Here is a 16617-nt window from a genome sequence, read left to right on the forward strand (position 1 = left end):
CTACTCCCCTCCTGTGAGGGAGATGGTGCTTCACAAGCAATGAAGCAGGTCATAGATGTCTCCCCTCAATTTCTCTGCCCTATCAGATAAAAATAGAAAGAAAAGGCCACTAGGAGCAGTGGCTTTATAGTGCCAGCACCAAGTCCCAGGGTTTACCTAGGTGGCAATAAAAATAAATATCGTGAGAGGAAAAGAGACCAGAGGGTGGGGGTAGATAGCATAATGGTTATACAAAGACACTCTCATATCTGAGGCTCCAAAGTCCCAGGTTCAACCCCCCACACCACCATAAACCAGAGCTGAGCAGTAAAAAACAAAACAAAACAACAACAACAACAACAAAAAACCAGAGCACGGTTTATCTCTAGCATTTAGTGGTGCAGGGGATTGAACTTGGGAGCTCTGTATATGGTTCAATTTCACTGTAATATCCCCCAGTCTGCTTCATTTAAACATTTTTTTTCTTTAAATAAGTTTTCTTTAATGCATGAGATACAGACACAGAGAAAGGGGAAGCCAGAGCATGACTTAATACATACTGAGCTGAGAATTGAAATGAAAACTTCAGGCATCTAAGTTCAATGGCCTATTAATTGAACTCAGTAGATTAAAAAAAAAAAAGTGGTCCCAGGAATTAAACCCAGGATACCATGTTAGCAAGAGACATACGGTATTTATTTTTATTACAGCACTGCTCAGCTCTAGTTAATGGTGGTGTAAGGGACTGAACCTGGGATTCTGGAGCCTCTTTACATAACCACTATGCTATCTATCCCTACACCAATACATGCTATACCAACCCACTTCTCACAGAAGCAAAGAGAAATTGAGAGAGAAGGGGAGATAGTGAGGGAGACAGACACTTGCAGCCCTGCTTCACTGCTTGTGAAGTTTCCCTTTGCCAGTGAGGACTGGGGCGTTTCGCTTGGTAATGTGCATGCTCTAACAGGTGGCCCATCACCAAACCTTTTTTTTCTTTTTTAAAATTTTATTAGTGATTTAATATTGATTTATAAAATTACATGTCAGCAGGGGTATAATACCACACTGTTAGACCACCAGAATTCTGAACCCCCCAGTCCAACCTTTTTAATTTTTACTTTTACCAGAGCACTACTCAGCTTTGACTTATGGTGGTACAGGGGACTGAACTTGGGACTTTGAAGCTTCAAGCATGAAAGTCTTTTTGTATAACCATTATGCTATCTCTCTAGCACTGTCTTTTAAAAAATAAGTTTTATTTATAGATAAAAGCAGAGAAAAAGTGAGAGGGGTAGACTGTTGGTATGCTTCTAAATTCTGCTTCTAAGACCCGTTCTGTTTCATTGGTTTAATCCCCCCTGCTTAACACTGTATTCTATTTACATAACCACTGTTAACTAAGCACTGCCCTGCCTCAGGGCACTGGTTTAATCCTCAGTTTTGCACTGCTTTTTCCTTCTCCCCACCCCCTATCCTACGTACATCCTCTTTGGACCTTACTCTTCCAACTCAGGATATATGAGGACAGGATTGTGATTAGAGATAGCTTAGATTGCGCTGTGTTCCACATGAATAAAGACTGAACTGCGTACCACTCAGCCATGAGTCCCTGGTCGTCTCTCTCTCCCGCCCAGGAAGCTAGCCCAACCCGGCAAATGGCACCTGAACAGGGACTGGCAGTAGACAGCTCTGCTTCACTACATATGAAGTCCCCCTACCACCACCACAGGTAGGATCAGGGGGCTTGAACCTGGGTCCTTGTACATGGTAATGTGTGCATTCTATGGGGTGTGCCACTGTCCCATCCCCCCACCTCACTATTTAAGGCTAAGAAGTACATCCACAGTTCCCTCTACCTGTGTTTGTCTCCCCTTGTGTGAGCTCCTTGAACCGCAGGGAGTCCATGCTAGTGGGAGCAGAGTTCCCTGAGGAGCAGCTCTGTCCATGGCTCTTTCTGTAGGAAGGTTGTTGGGTCTTCCCAGAACTACCTAGAAGCTGTGTTCAAGCTAAGCTCTGAGTGTGGACTGCAGTGTGTGAGGCCGTCTTCCTGGTGAGATGGCAAGGATACAGTGGTATAGTTGGTATATTCTTTACAAACAGCCAAACAACAGCTTCAGTAGAACTTGCTACAGTTGTAACTTAGAGGGGTGCTCCCTATGAAGAAGCATATCTCGATAAGTCTTTGTTCATTTCTGTTTCTAAGAGTAAATAAGACAGAGTGGTCCTATTCAAGTTGTCTGTCTAGGATGGCCCAGTAAGAAAAAGGACCTTGGGAGTCGGGCGGTAGCGCATAGGGTTAAGCGAAGCGCAGTGTGGTGCAAAGCACAAGGACCAGCATAAGGATCCCGGTTTGAGTCTCCGGCTCCCCACCTGAAGGGGAGTCCTTTCACAGGTGAAGTAGGGCTGCAGGTGTCTATCTTTCTCTCCCCCTCCTCTCTCCATTTCTCTGTCCTATCCAACATCAGTAACTACAACAATAAAACAATGGCAACAAAAGGGAAAAAAAAAACCAACCCAAAACAGGACCTTTCTGGTTTGGCAGAATAGCTCACTTGGGTGGTGCACCTGCTTTGCTAAGTGTACAACCCAGGTTTGAGCTCAGCCCCCACCACATTGGAGAAAGCATTGGTGCTGTGGTATATCTTTTCTTCACTGTCTCTTTTCCATCTGAAAGTCAGCCAAGAGTAGTGACACACTGGTAACAACAAAATGCAACAAGTCTCTTCTCCCCAGAACCACTTATTCTCCAGAGGGCAAAGCCTGGGCTTCCTAATGGACTCAGTTGAAGACACTTCCTCATGTTCCTCCCCTCTGACACACACAGCTCCTAAAAGGCTCTGAGAAGTCATGAAGTGCAGAAACCTGCTCTTCACAGCTGACCTAGAAATGAGCTGCCCTGCTGAATGAACAGATTTCCTAGTTCCATGACCTTCCTCACAAGCTTGGCTCTAAGAGAAAGGACTATTGACTTGAAAAATTGATTCTAAGAATTTGACCATTAACTGAAGGTCAAACATGAGGATATGTGTTTAGAACCAGGATATTAAAGAATTAAAAAATCAAGGGATGGGACAGTAGTGCAGCGGGTTAAGCATACATGGTGTAAAGAGCAAGGACTAGTTCAAGCCCCTGGCTCCCCACTTGCAGGAGGAGTTGCTTCATAGGCAGTGAAGCAGGTCTGCAGGTGTCTATCTTCCTCCCCTCTCAATCTATCTCTGTTCTATCCAACAATGACAACAATAACAAAGGCAACAAAATGGGGGAAATGGCCCCTAGGAGCTATGGATTCCTAGTGTAGGCACCAGGATGCATTGGATCGACCTTCTCGTGGTGCATCCCATGAGTACCCATTCATTGGGGAAACTGACGATCCTTCCTAGCCGACTGAATCCACATGGATCCCAGTCACTTTCAAAGCCAGCAACAAGCAGCTCCTGACAGCTTTCAACCTGACGCTGTTGACTGGCTATGGAAGAAGGGCAAACGCTAGAAGAAGAAAGTGTAGGCACCCAGCCCCAGTAATAACCCTGGAGGCAAAACAAAAACAAAAACAAACAAAAGACCCAGGAAAGTGAGTTCTTTTACCACAAAAACAAACAAAAGACCCAGGAAAGTGAGTTCTTTTACCTAGAATGTCTTCTTTGACCTAATTGAGCATTGTCCTAGCTTCACTTCAGCCTCAGGGCTACACACCCTCTGAGGTGCTGAGCCTTAGGACAAAGGAACATTGGCCATTCAATCAGAAAAGGAATAAACATTGGTCCTTCAATCAGAAAAGGAATAAAGGACCAAAGGCTCAGTTTCTTTGAATTCTGCATTCCATAGTTTTCTGGAAAGTCTTTTGCTTTTTCACTTGTGTTTCTCCAGCTGAGACAATACACTCCCCAGACAGCCCTAAGTTGTGCTGATAGCTGAGGTAGGCTGGGTCAGGCCTCACAGGGTTTTGTGGGTTGAGTTGTAACCTTGAGCCTTGATGGGATGAGAAGTTACTGGAAGGGTTGAAGGAGTTGGCAGGGCAGATCTGGATGCTATACAGGTAAGGTACAGGCTTAAAGGAGGCATTTTTGCAGGATAGAGCAGGCTAGTGGTGCATGTTGGAAGCGAACAACAAAATGCATTCTCCAGAGGGCAATGCCTGGGCTTTGAATGGTAATACCTAGAACAAAGTTTTGAACCAACACTATAACAAGATAGAACTACTTATTTACAAATCCACTGCACCTAGTGGCCTTTTTCTGGTATTTTATAGGACAGAGAGAAATCCAGATGGGAGAGGGAGGAAAAAAAAACACCTGAACCTGCTTCACTGCTCCAGAAGCATTATCTCCTGCACAGGTGAGGAGTTGGGGGTTCCTGAACCTGGGCCCTTACATATGGTACCATGTACACTCAATTGAGTGTACCACTATTTAAATCTTTCCTAAGGGGGCAGGGAGATAGGATAATGGATCTGCAAAACACTCAAGCCTGGCTCTGAGGCCCCAAGTTCAGCCCCCAGAACCACCATAAACCAGACCAGAGCTCTGGTTTAAACAACAACAACAAAAAACTTCCAAGGCCCCCTTAGAAATCTGCAGTTAAAGCTGACAGAACTGGTTGCATCTTACCCTTATGGAAGACGTCAGAGACTTTCAGAGTGGGTGAGAGAAGTGCAAGTAACTGGGGCACAAACTTGAGGCCTGACCAAGTAGTAAAGGGGAAGATTTATCTTTCAAAGTTCTAACTGGGGAAGTTGGGGTAGCGCTGTGGGTTAAGTGCAGGTGGTGTAAAGTGCAAGGACTGATGTAAGGATCCGGTGAGAGCCCCTGGCTCCCCACCTGCAGGGGAGTCGCTTCACAGGTTGTGAAGCAGGTTTGCAGGTATCTATCTTTCTCTCCCACCCCCCCGTCTCCCCCTCCTTTCTCCATTTCTGTTCTATCCAACGATGATGACATCAGTAACAATAACTATGACAATAAAAAACAAAGGCAACAAAAGGGAAATATAAAAAAAAATTTTTTTTTAAAGTTCTAACTGGGAGTTGGGCAGTAGCGCAGCAGGATAGGTGCACGTGGAATGAAGTGCCAAGGACTGGCGTAAGGGTCCAGGTTCCAGCCCCTGGCTCCCCACCTGCAAGGGAGTCACTTCACAGGTGGTGAAGCAAGTCTGCAGGTGTCTTTCTCTCCCTCTCTCTCCATTTCTCTGTCCTATCTAACAATGACATCAATAACAACAATAACTACAATAAAAAACAAGGGCAACAAAAGAGAAAATAAATAAAAAAATTTTAAAAAGTTCTAACCACTTCAATAATAAAAAAAAGAAAATCCTTCCAAGACAGCCTTCATTGTTACACACAGCAGAGCTTGTCTGTTCCAGGGCTCTGCAGAAATAGTTACAAGTTCCTGGAGGCCTCTAGAAGCCTCCAGTTGGAAGAACACTGGAAGCACCCTCTCTCTGCCCATTTTCCTATTTGTACACAGAAGGCTCCATTTGCCCAAGGTCACAAGAACTCTCATAGCAGTCTGGAGTCCGCATATCAGGCTAATACCCTTTTCCACTTAACTTCTGAATCTTCGCCTCTTTTATTTCCTTTTTGTTGTCCTTGTTGTTTCCATTGTTGTAGTTGTCATTGTTGTTGGATAGGACAGAGAGAAATGGAGAGGAGGGGAAGACAGAGAGGGGGAGAGAAAGACAGACACCTGCAGACCTGCTTCACCATCTGTGAAGCGACTCCCCTACAAGTGGGAGCCAGGGGCTCAAACCAGGATCCTTACTCTGGTCCTTGTGCTTTGCGCCACGTGCGCTTAACCCGCTGCGCCACCGCCCGATTCCCTTAGTCTCTTCTAAGTGGGAAATGCTTCCACCTTCTTTGAAGTTCCTGGTTTAGTGCTAGGCTTATAAAAAAAAAAAAACACTATTGTTGGTTGTGAGGGCACATCTCAATCTTGAACTATGAAAAGACCCAGATAACCCCCAGTTAAGTCAGCTCACACAGGAGGAAGATTGAGCTTCTCTAATACCAGGTGAGCTAGGGCTGGGGAGATAGCTCAGTGGCTATGCCAAACTTTCATGCCTGAGGCTCTAAGGTCCCACGCTCAGTCCCCAGCACCACCATCAGCCAAAATTGGGCAGGGCTTTGGCAAAATAGTACTAATAAAAAATAAACCAAGAAAGCTTGTAGGTGCTACCACTGGACCAGTTGTGCAGAGGACAAATGTAACGTTGCAAGATTTTGCATGTTTATTTTCCTTTTCCTGAGACAGTCTGTTACTGACATGTTAGCTGCCAGGTTACTGGTGAGAGTGAGGAAGCCCTGAGCCCAGGTTTTGCCCTCTGCCCACAGCCCCCCTCCAGCCCCAGCAGAAAGGGTTGTGACACCTGAGATTTGATTGTTTCCACTTTATTGCTCAAGCATGGAACTTGAGGTGAGCCTGGACCTTCAGCAACGTGCAGAAGAGGCTGAGGGGGTGAGGGTGGAGACGGGAGTATGGGACAGCTGAGAAAGGGAACCAAGAGTGGGGACACAGGTGGGGGGGCAGGGGGTGGCCACTGTGACACCAGAGATGCCACTGGTCACATCCTCTGGGGTGAGGCAGGAACAGAAACAAGAGGGCACAGTAGTGGCCTTTCCCATGTTGCATACAGAGGCCATGTGTTTGGAAGTGGGCTGGGGCGATGGGAGCAAGGGATGAGAAAGATGGCTGCCCAGGAGTTTCCCTCTCCACCTGGTTTCATGTCAGAACCTGTGTCCCTAATATCTGCCCCCTTGGACCATCATTTGGAAAATGGATAAAGCAAACAGAGCAATCAAAATAAATTAACATTCTGATGGGTGTGTGGATGGACATCCGTTCAACATGTGAGGGGGAAGGGGAGGGGCTGACACCACCTACAATGACCCCCCCTTTGTTCCCCCAGCCTACTTTCTTTTCCCTTTACATCAAAGCCACTGTCCAACCAGATAGAAAAATAAAGGTCTAATTCACTCAAAAATCTTCAGTTTTTACAAAACTAACAAGGTGGAGGAGGGTAGGGCAGGGTGGGCAGGCAGCCATGGGATCAGGGCTGGGGGCTAGGCTTCTGTCTCCACCTGGGACCGGCTCCCGGCCACTCCGTCCTTCTGCTCATCCTTCATCTCTGTGTCACTGGGCTGGTCTCCTGCAGCCACCGCTGCCTTGGTCTGAGGGAAGAGGGAGAGTGTGAGGGAGTGAGTGCCCTTCTACACAGGCCCAGCCCCTTTATGAGGAAGGTGACATTTACTGTGTCCCCATTTCTGAGTGCCTGTCCCCAGCTCATCTGATGACACAGTTACAGGCACTTAAAACACCAATGCCCTGTATGACCTTAAGTCACACACAGCTGATTCCTAGCAGTGACTAGACACAGTCCCCCTCCCACTCTGTCCCAGTGACATACTATATGGCCTCCCTTTTCCTTTTTATCCCCCTCCAGGGTTATTGCTGGGCTCGGTGCCTGCACCATGAATCCACCGCTCCTGGAGGCCATTTTTTCCCCTTTTGTTGCCCTTGTTGTAGCCTCATTGTGGTTATTATTATTGCCATTGTTGATGTTGTTCATTGTTGGATAGGACAGAGAGAAATGGAGAGAGGAGGGGAAGACAGAGAGGGGGAGAAAGATAAGACACCTGCAGACCTGCTTCACCGCCTGTGAAGCGACTCCCCTGCAGGTGGGGACCTGGGGGCTCGAACTGGGATCCTTACACCGGTCCCTGCGCTTTGCACCATATGTGCTTAACCCACTGCGCCACCGCCCGACCCCCCAATGGGCTCCCTTTTCCTAAGAGGAAGAAAACATGAATGTGTCTCCTTGTGTATGGACTAGCAGTGTTGGCTGCTTTAAAATGGCAAGAAACATTTGTTTACCCATTCTTTTGTGTAGTCTGGATATAGATACGTGTTTTTTTCTTTTTCTTTTTACCATTGCTTGGACTTCACCACTCTGGGCTGGCTTTTTCAGATAAAAAAGAGCAAGGTGGAGAGACAGGGAAAGGCATCACAGCATTGGAGATTTCTTCAGTGTGGTAGGGGCTGGCCTTGAATCTGAACTCGACTTTGTGGGTACAGTTTTGCTGGGGCCCAGGAGGAAACCTAAGGTCCTGGGTTCAATTCTGCTATTGCATGTGTCAGAATGATGCTCTGGCTCCTAGAACTGGCCTCACAGTCATGTCCAACCCACCCCTTACCTTGGTATCTTCCTCAGCCAGCCTTTCAAACATGTTGGCATATAGCTTCTTCTCCCGGGCAAGCTGCTTACGGATGCGCTGCTGGCACAGGACCAGCTGTGCCCGGGCGGCCTTGTTGCTGGGGTAGAGCTGCAGGACCTTCTGGAAATCTGCCCGCGCCAAGTCAAAGTCATTCATTGCCAGGTGGGCCTCGCCGCGGCGGAACAGCCCTTTCTCATTGTTGCTGTCCAGTTCCAGGGCCTGTGTGCAGGGGGGAAGAGGGGGGGAACCACAGTGAAACCAAGGGTCCTGCAGTCCATTGTCTGGCTAGGGCTGGGATCCTCAGGGTGCCCCCTGCAGGCCCAGGGAGGGTGGGGACAGCAGGCTCCATCTCAGAGGGAGATAGGATGGTGTCAGTCTCTTCAGAATGAGGTGAGGTGAGGAGCAGAAGTGAGACAGCTTAGAACTGATTTTTCCTCAACTCCCAACTAACTGGAGGGTATGTTAGCCCTGCTGGGGAGCTGCCTCTGAAGGAATCTCACCTTGTTGCAGTTCTCGATGGCAGCAGAGTAGGCCTGGAGCTTCAGGTGACACATGGCCAGGTTGAGGTAGGAGGCCAGCCGCAGGGACTGTGCCCTTTGTGAATCCTCACCGGAGAAGCTTGATTCGTATTCTAGCCAGGACACAATCTTCTTGTACTGCAGTGAGGCCTGCTTATACCTGCCTTCCTGGAAGGGGAGCGGGTCCAGCAGTCAGTACCAGGCCACTAGGCATGACCAGCTGACAGGGCCACATCAGGCATGCCCACACCCACCCACTCCCTGGAGAGCAGAGCAGCCCTTCCAGGGTATTCTGACCCACCTTGAAGTAGGCAGTGCCCCGCTCTTTCACCATGCTGCTCTGCTCCAGCTTCTCTTCTGAACTCATCTCCCAAGACTCCTTGGCCTGTCACACACCAGGGAGGAACCAAACTGTCAGCTGCCCCAGAGGGCTTCCCTTGGGCTGGGGAAAGAGCTTGCCTGGGTAATATGCTGCTTCACCACACATATGACCCAGGTTCTAGCCCACCTCCCACTGCATGGAAGGAAGCTTTGGGGGTATGGTCTCTCTCTTTCTGCACCTCAAAAGAAATAAATATACCAGATATCAAAGATGGGAGCTGGCTTTAGGACAGGGAAGACCTCATACTAACTCACCTTCTCGAAGCTCTTGAGGTATACCTCATACTTGAGCTCAGCACCTGCTGGAATCTGGAACTTTTCTTTACCAGCACTGCCGAAAGCATAGCTGAGGATGGGGGTGAACAAAAACACTCCAGATTGCCTCAGGAGCATTTGCTCCACATGGAACCCCTAATCTCTGCTCTTTCTTGGGGAGGAGGGAGTCCCCCTTCAATTCAGGTTCACCTCTTCCTCAGTCACATTTCCTGGTAAGCACCTCCCTAGCACTGGAAACGGGCACCAATTATCCCCTGCTTATGGGGACGAGGGGCTTGAACCCAGGTCCTTGTGCATGGCAATTTGTGTGCTCAACCAGGTGTGCACCGCTGGGCCCTGAGCCTGGCTTCAAATGCTTCCTGTCCAGCAAACTCTCCCCTGGATTTTTCACCTTAAACTTCCTTCTAACCACCCAGAGCATACAGTGGCTTGGTGATGAATGTAAATGGCACCTCACTGGAAAGGAGTGACTGGCTATCACGGAGTTCCTGGGAAGCTCCAGCACTGAGCTGTCTCCTCACCTGGGCTTGAGGTACACGATGGCCTTCTCCCCCTTCTCCATGCGCTGGATGGCCTTCTCCAGCCCACAAGGCAGGTCCAGACTCTCACCCTCGCCGACCTCAAAGCGGAGCTCCCGCTGGTCAAAGACCTGGTCTTTGAAGTACCCTTCCAGAGCGACTGGCAACAGAGAGGCCGTGCACCAGGGCTGTGAGCTGGTAACAAGGAAGGTGCCCTGGGCCTCCCTCCATCTCCCTGCCACTTCCTGTGCCCATGGTGCCCCTCTGTTCTCAGACACAGGGGAGATGTTAAGAGGACATGGTCCATGGCAGTCTGGGGACAAAGAACTTTTGGTGGCAGGTAGAACTATATACCCAGCAACCTATCATCTTGTAACCCACTATTAAATCACTCATTAGAGTCTTTAGGGTCTGTGCGCAGACCTGGGTTCAAGCCCAGGTGTGGAGAAACAGTACTGCAGGTGTCTCTCACCTTCTCTATCGCCTCTTCCCTCTCTATCCAACAAACAAATGAACAACAACAACAAATTCTTTTTAGGGTTCAGAAGATAATATAGTTAGTGGGGTGCTAAATTTGGAAGCATGAGGTAATGAATTTGACCCCCTGCATCCCATGTGCCAGAATGCTCTGGTTCTCTCTCTGCATCTCTCTTGTTAATAAATAAAAGTGGTCTGGAAAGTGGCACAGTGGATAAAGTGTGGGACTCTTAAGCATGAGGCCCCAAGCATCTACCAAAATGATGCTCTTACTCAACAATAAGTTAGTAAAAATGTAAATCATCTTTAATTTTTTTTGAAAGATATGATCTAATCTCCTTTATTTTTTTAATCTTTAATGAGAGAAATACAGGAAGATATAGAGAATCCAGAGCCCTGTTCAGCTCTGGTTGATGGTGGTGCTGGGAATTGAACCTGAGATGTCAGAGCCTCAGGCAGGAAAATCATTGGCTTAACCACTAGGCTGTCTCCCCAGCCCAATCTCTCCCTTTTATAGACAAGAAAACAGTCTGAGAAAGGACCTGACTTTTCCACAGACACCCATGCCCTAAGTCTCAGAATCCAGACTGAACCCCCAGACTCACTCTCCACAATAGCACCCTCATTGGGCTTGGCATAGCCTTCACCCCGAGACCGTATTCTGCGGATGATTCCTCCGTCTTCTTCTTCTGTCAGGTCCTCTCCCTTGAACTCAAACAGCTCCACCTGGGGACAAGACCAAGTCCTCCCTGTATTGGCTCATCAAGAGTGACCAGAGATTATGCTTCCTCAATCCAAGGAGATGTGGACAACTGGGACCACACCCCTCAGCACAACTGAGAGCCCGGTGGGGCAGGTTTCTACTCTTCTCATGCAGCAGACCCCATCACCTATGACGGCATACTAGGAGTGGACAAAGTGACACTTCTGCCAAGTAAGCTGGCCCCAACACTGTTGAGTGGACAGGACCCATGAAACTCCATTAACTTTCAGAGATGAACCTAGTTCCTCCCTACTTCTCCAATAAGGACAAACGCTGTTATTTGAAAAAGCTCCATCTGGGGGCTGAGAAGATAGCATAATGGTTATGCAAAAAGCCTTTCATGCCTGAGGTACCAAAGGTCCCAGGTTCAATCCCCCAGCACCACCATCACCCAGAGCTAAGCAGTGCTCTGGTAAAAAAAACACCAAACAAACAAAACCCCCCTCTATCTGGTAGGCCTTAGAAATGACTTTATATCAACACGCTCCCAGGAGGACCCAGCCATCTCCAGATCAGAGGCTCTCCGCACCTCCTTGATTCTTGTGAGAGGCACCTCTCTCGCTATTCCCACCGTGGCAGTATGTCACAGTGCTGTCTCAACTGCCTGTATACAGATCCTACCCCCAACTCCTTTCAGTCAGAATCATAACCTGTGGGGCCAGGCTGTGGTACACCCGGGTTCAAACTCCCACTCCCCACCTGTAGGGGGAAAGTTTCATGACTGGTGAAGCAATGCTACAGGTGTGTCTTTCCCTTTCCCTTCCCCAGCCTCTCAGTTTCTCTCTGTCCTATCAAATATAAGAAAATAAATAAAACTACAAGAAAAGCAAAAACTGTCTCCTCCAAAGAAGCACTCCACAAACGCTGCCCCAGTTTTGATGTCAAGGGCCATTTGCACCCAAGCCCCAAGGCCAGGCCCTCAATTACATCCTCTCTATGTCCAAGTGGCAGGAAGGGGTGGAGGGCAGCCAGACCCCACTCAAGGACATGTGGGGATGAGGCCTGGCTCCCTGTAGTAGGCGTCAACTCACCTCAAACACCAGTGTGGCATTGGGGGGAATGTTAGGAGGGCTGCCTGAGGAGCCGTAGGCGTATTCAGGCTTGCAGGTGATGTGGCACACTTCTCCCACCTTCATGGTCGACACGGCAATGTCCCAAGCCTTGATGACTACACCTGGAAGCACAGAAAGCAAATGGTAGCTGACTTTGCTTCTTGATCTTGGATAAGTCATTTAAATTCCCTAGGTTTAGAAAAGTAAGAGGTGACAGTACCTCAGAGCTGAAGAATTTAACTGGTGAGGTCCCAGGTTCACCCCCCAGCAGTTCCCCCCTCCCCCCAAGCTCAACCAGTGTTGGAGCCAAGGAGACCTAGCAAGGAGAGCACATCCACTCAGCTCAGGGAGGCAGAAGATAAAGGAACCATAGAGAAAAGACCAACAGCCTTCAGCACACTACTATGCCTTCTGCATCCACCCTTCTCAGAGCCCCTAACCCCCCCACCAACTGTACCAACCTTTCCCCAAGTCAAAGGAGAACTTGTCCTTGCGGTCCAGGCTGGAGTCAAACTTGGTGCCATCTAATAGCCAGCCCGTGTAGTGGACAAAGACACGGTCACCGATCATGGGCATCTCAGAGCCTGTGCCCTCTCGTTTGATGACCTGGGAGAAGGAGAAGGTGAGTATCTAGGGAGAGGGGTGTGAGAGGGCACCAAAACGACTTGCATGACTAACTGGCATACATAATACAAGGGATCTTCCTGTCTCCTTGAGCAGCTCTCAAAGGACTCTGGAAGAGCCTGGCTAGAAGCCATAACATAACTTAGCATAACTAAGTTTGCAAAAGACCCTTGCTTAAACCTTTGCGTCTCAATCTTGGATATGTCTTGGATAAGAGGTTATAGTACCTTAGAGCTGGAGGATTCAACTGGTCTAAGATTAAACTTTTATTGTTTTCCCTTTTAGGCCAGGGAAATAAATAACACAATGAAAAACTCTCTCATGCCTGAGACTCCAACGTCCTAGGTTCAACCGCCAATATCAGCATATGCCAGAACTGAGCAGTGTCTGCTTTAGGGGGCTAGTGGGGGTGGGGTGGGGAAGAAAAAAGACAAACAGCTGGCAAAATAGCACACTTGGCCAGTGCACTACTTTGCCATGTGCAGGACTGAGGTCTCAGCCCACCCCCCACTGCATGTGCTGTGGTTTCTTTCACTTACTTTATAAACCATTTTTAAATTTGTGATTAATAGTGACTTAAACAGTATAAGATTTCAGAGTAAATTTATTTTTCTTTTTTGTCTCCAGGATTATGGCTGGGACCCAGTGTATGCATTATGAATCCACTGCCACAGTGGCCATTTTTTCAATTTTTTTAGATAGGATAGAGAGAAACTGAGAGGGGAAGGGAAGATAGGAATAAAGATAAAACTCCTGCAGATGTGCGCTTCACCGTTTGTGAATCACCCCCCCTGCAGATGGGGAACCGGGGGCTTGAACATCCCTGCACTTTGTACTATGTACTATGCTTAACCCAGAGCGCTACAGCCCAGCCCCCTCACTTTTTTTTTTTTTTAGCCACCAGGTTTACTGCTAGGGCTCCATGCCCTCATGATAAATCTACCGCTCCTGGCAACCACTTATCCTTTTTTTCCCTTTCTTTTAATTTGCTAGAACAGATTAAGAGCAGGGGTCAGCCTTAGTGCAGTGAGTTAAATGCACATGGTGTGAATTGCAAGGAGTGGCTCAAGGATCCCAGTTTGAGCCTGGCATCCATTTGCAGGGGGGTTGCTTTGCAAGCATGAAGCAGGTCAGCAGGTGTCCCTTTCTCCCTGCTCTCTCCACTTCTCTCTGCCCGATCCAACGACAGCAATAACAATAATAAACAAAGGCAACAAAAGGGGAAAAAATAGCCTCCAGGAGCAGTGGATTCACCAGCAATAGCCCTAGAGGCAAAAAAAAGAAAAGATAAGAGGGGGAAAGGGAGACAAGACCTGCAGCCCTGCTTTAGTGCTCATGAAGTTTTCTCTTTGCAAATGGGGAGTGGGGCTTGAATTAGGATCTTGGAGTATGGTGACCTGTGCATTCAACTGGGTGTACCACCACCTGACCACTTCTTTCACTCTCTTGTTTCTAACTGGGAAAAAAAAAAATCACCCAGGGGTGGTGAATTCTTGGTTATGATAGGAAGAGAGTGTGAGAGAGAGAGAGCATGAGAGACCAAGAGAGTAAAAGAGAGACAGAAACAGAACAAAAGATCATTATCACCAAAGGGAAACGTTCTTCTGTGGTATTTCCTCATTCTTCCTAAACATCATGGTTACCAGGTTAGGGTGTAGGCTGGGAGATGTGGTTACAGAGGGACACAGGAGCCTCTGACCCAGGACAAGCAATTCTGCCTGGAAGGCAGGATATGCTCTTGGTGTAGGGATAGTGCGCCTGTCAGGATCTGCTGCTCTGCTCCAACATTTCTTAACTGTACTCTAGGCCAGCTGGTTGGTGGTTGTGTGTGAGTGCACTCAAGGTTGGGCTTGAGAGCAAAAGGGAGTGCTGGGGAGACGGAACAGAAGTTCTGCAAAAGACTATCGCTTGGGTTCCGAGGTCCCAAGTTCAATCCTCAGCGCCACCATTAGTAAGACCTGAGCAGGGCTCTGGTCAAAAACTATTTACTTGGGGGAGCCAGGCGTCATAATGGTTATGCAAACAGACTTCCACATCTGAGGCTCCAAGGTCCCAGGTTCAATCCCCAACATAAGCCAGAGTTGAGCAGAGCTCTGGTTAAATAAAAAATAAAGTAAAAATTAGACAGGACACCGGGATGAGAAAGGAGAGCCACGTGCGCAGCCCAAGTCTGGGGCTCAGCCAGCCGCAACTCGGAGCCGGGGAGCTGGGAACCCCGGCGGGGGGGGGGTGGTGGTGCGGGAGCGGAGACCAGGCTGCACGCGGTCGGCACCCCAAGGGGGGGCGACTACAGGTCCCGGCATGCACTGCAGCCGGCTGGAGGAGGGGCCGCCGCGGCCGGGCCGGTGACCTCGCGGCCGGGGGTGGCCAAGCTGGGGTGGGGGGGGGCCCGCGCCTAGCGCATGCAGCCTCCGGTCAGGAAGCCGCCGCGGCGGCCATTGCCCCGGCGGGCTGGGGGGCCGGGGCGCCCGGGCAGAGCACCCCGGGATCCGGCTGCCGCGGGCGCCCCGCCCCTTTCGGGCCGCGCACGCCGGAGGGGCGCCCCCGGGCCGGGTGCAGGGTTGGGACCCCGCGAGCTCTGGGGGTGCGGCGGGGGTGCCCCGGCCAGGCAGGCGACGCCCCCGGCTGCGCGACTCGCCCGGCGGCTGTAGTCCCCCGGCCCCCCCAGCACCGCCGTAACCCCTCGACCCCCCGGGCCCCTCACCTTCAGCACGCCCCGGTCCTGCTTGGGGCTGATGTCCACCCCGTCGAGGGGCAGCGGCGCCGGCTGCGCCCCGCTCTCGGCCTTCATCTCCTCGGCGGTCATCGCAGCGGCCACGCCGTTTGCCAGGGGCCGCCGGCGAGTGCGCGGGTGGTGCGGGCGGGCTCGCTCGCTCGCTCGGGGCCGCAGCTCGAGCTCCAGCCGCGGGCGGGGCGGGGCGAGGCGAGTGGGCGGGGCTGGCGGGCTCGCTCTCCGGGCCGCTGCCGGAGTTCCCGCCGGGGGCGGGGGGGGCGGGGCGGGGCTGGGGGCGGGCGCAGAACCTTCTAGAGAAGGCGGGCTCCTGCGCCCAGGTTCTGGTGCTTCGGTCGCCGCTGGGGTGCCCCTACCCGGTGAGGCGGGGGTGTCACGTTCTTGGCCTCCACTAGCCTTGGGTCTTCAATTCTCCACAAACTCTCGGGACCCTCGGACTCTGGGGGCCTCCCCCGCCCCAAGTCCGGCTCTGGCCCTGGGCCCTCCCCCGTCCTTTCCCGGTCTGACCGGATCCTTGCAGATCTTGCTCTGTCTCCAGGAGGGTGGGGCGAGCGCGGGGTCCCCGCAGGGTGTGCAGCCATGGGGGGGGTGGGGCTCGGGGTCACGGGGTCACAAGGACACCGGCTCAGGGAGACTTTGCCCAGGGGATGGAAGGGCTGCTACATCTGGTGCCCGAGTGAGCCCAGAGGGCAGAGCTCTCCCCAACCTCCCAGCTAACAGCCTCGTAGCAAAAATATCCTTGTAGAAAGGGCCCAGACTGTGCAGGCACTTAATCCCTGTTTAGCATTATGTACCTGGTGGATGGCATCCTTTCCTAGTTATATGCATAAATTTGTATGACAATAAGAGGAAAGCGGGAGTCCGACGGTAGCGCTGTGGGTTTAAGCGCACGTGGCACAAAGCACAAGGACCGGCCTAAGGATCCGGGTTTGAACCCCCGGCTCCCCACCTCCAGGGGAGTTACTTCACAGGTGGTGAAGCAGGTCTGCAGGTGTCTCTCTTTCTCTCCCCCTCTCTGTCTTCCCCTCCACTCTCCATTTCTCTCTGTCCTATCCGACAACGATGACATCAATAACAACAGTAATAACT

The 16617-nt window shown here is 50.4% G+C and overlaps 1 protein-coding gene across 1 annotated transcript; it reads right to left on the bottom strand.

Annotated features, from left to right (window-relative positions):
* Window positions 1-6348: 6348 nt before the first annotated feature.
* Window positions 6349-15688, bottom strand: FKBP4 (FKBP prolyl isomerase 4). The gene is made up of 10 exons (XM_060190299.1): window positions 15502-15688; window positions 12635-12779; window positions 12153-12295; window positions 10964-11084; window positions 9885-10041; window positions 9343-9433; window positions 9008-9091; window positions 8689-8874; window positions 8168-8407; window positions 6349-7144 (listed from the first exon to the last, which is right to left on the bottom strand). Exons 1-10 carry the CDS (start codon window positions 15601-15603, stop codon window positions 7037-7039), a joined length of 1377 nt encoding a protein of 458 aa, XP_060046282.1. The 5' UTR covers window positions 15604-15688; the 3' UTR covers window positions 6349-7036.
* Between the last annotated feature and the right edge of the window lie 929 nt (window positions 15689-16617).

The sequence above is a fragment of the Erinaceus europaeus genome, chromosome 4 (genome assembly GCF_950295315.1).
Source record: "Erinaceus europaeus chromosome 4, mEriEur2.1, whole genome shotgun sequence".
In the NCBI taxonomy this organism is placed as follows: Eukaryota; Metazoa; Chordata; class Mammalia; order Eulipotyphla; family Erinaceidae; genus Erinaceus; species Erinaceus europaeus.

Bases quoted from the DNA above. Each gene is read 5' to 3' on its own strand.
- FKBP4 (XM_060190299.1), bottom strand. From the start codon at position 15,603: ATGACCGCCGAGGAGATGAAGGCCGAGAGCGGGGCGCAGCCGGCGCCG. The intron at 12,296-12,634 runs GTTGGTACAGTT...CTGTGCTTCCAG, and splicing joins CTCCTTTGACTTGGGGAAAG to GTGTAGTCATCAAGGCTTGG. The intron at 8,875-9,007 runs GTGGGTCAGAAT...CTCCCCTTCCAG, and splicing joins GGGGCACTGCCTACTTCAAG to GAAGGCAGGTATAAGCAGGC.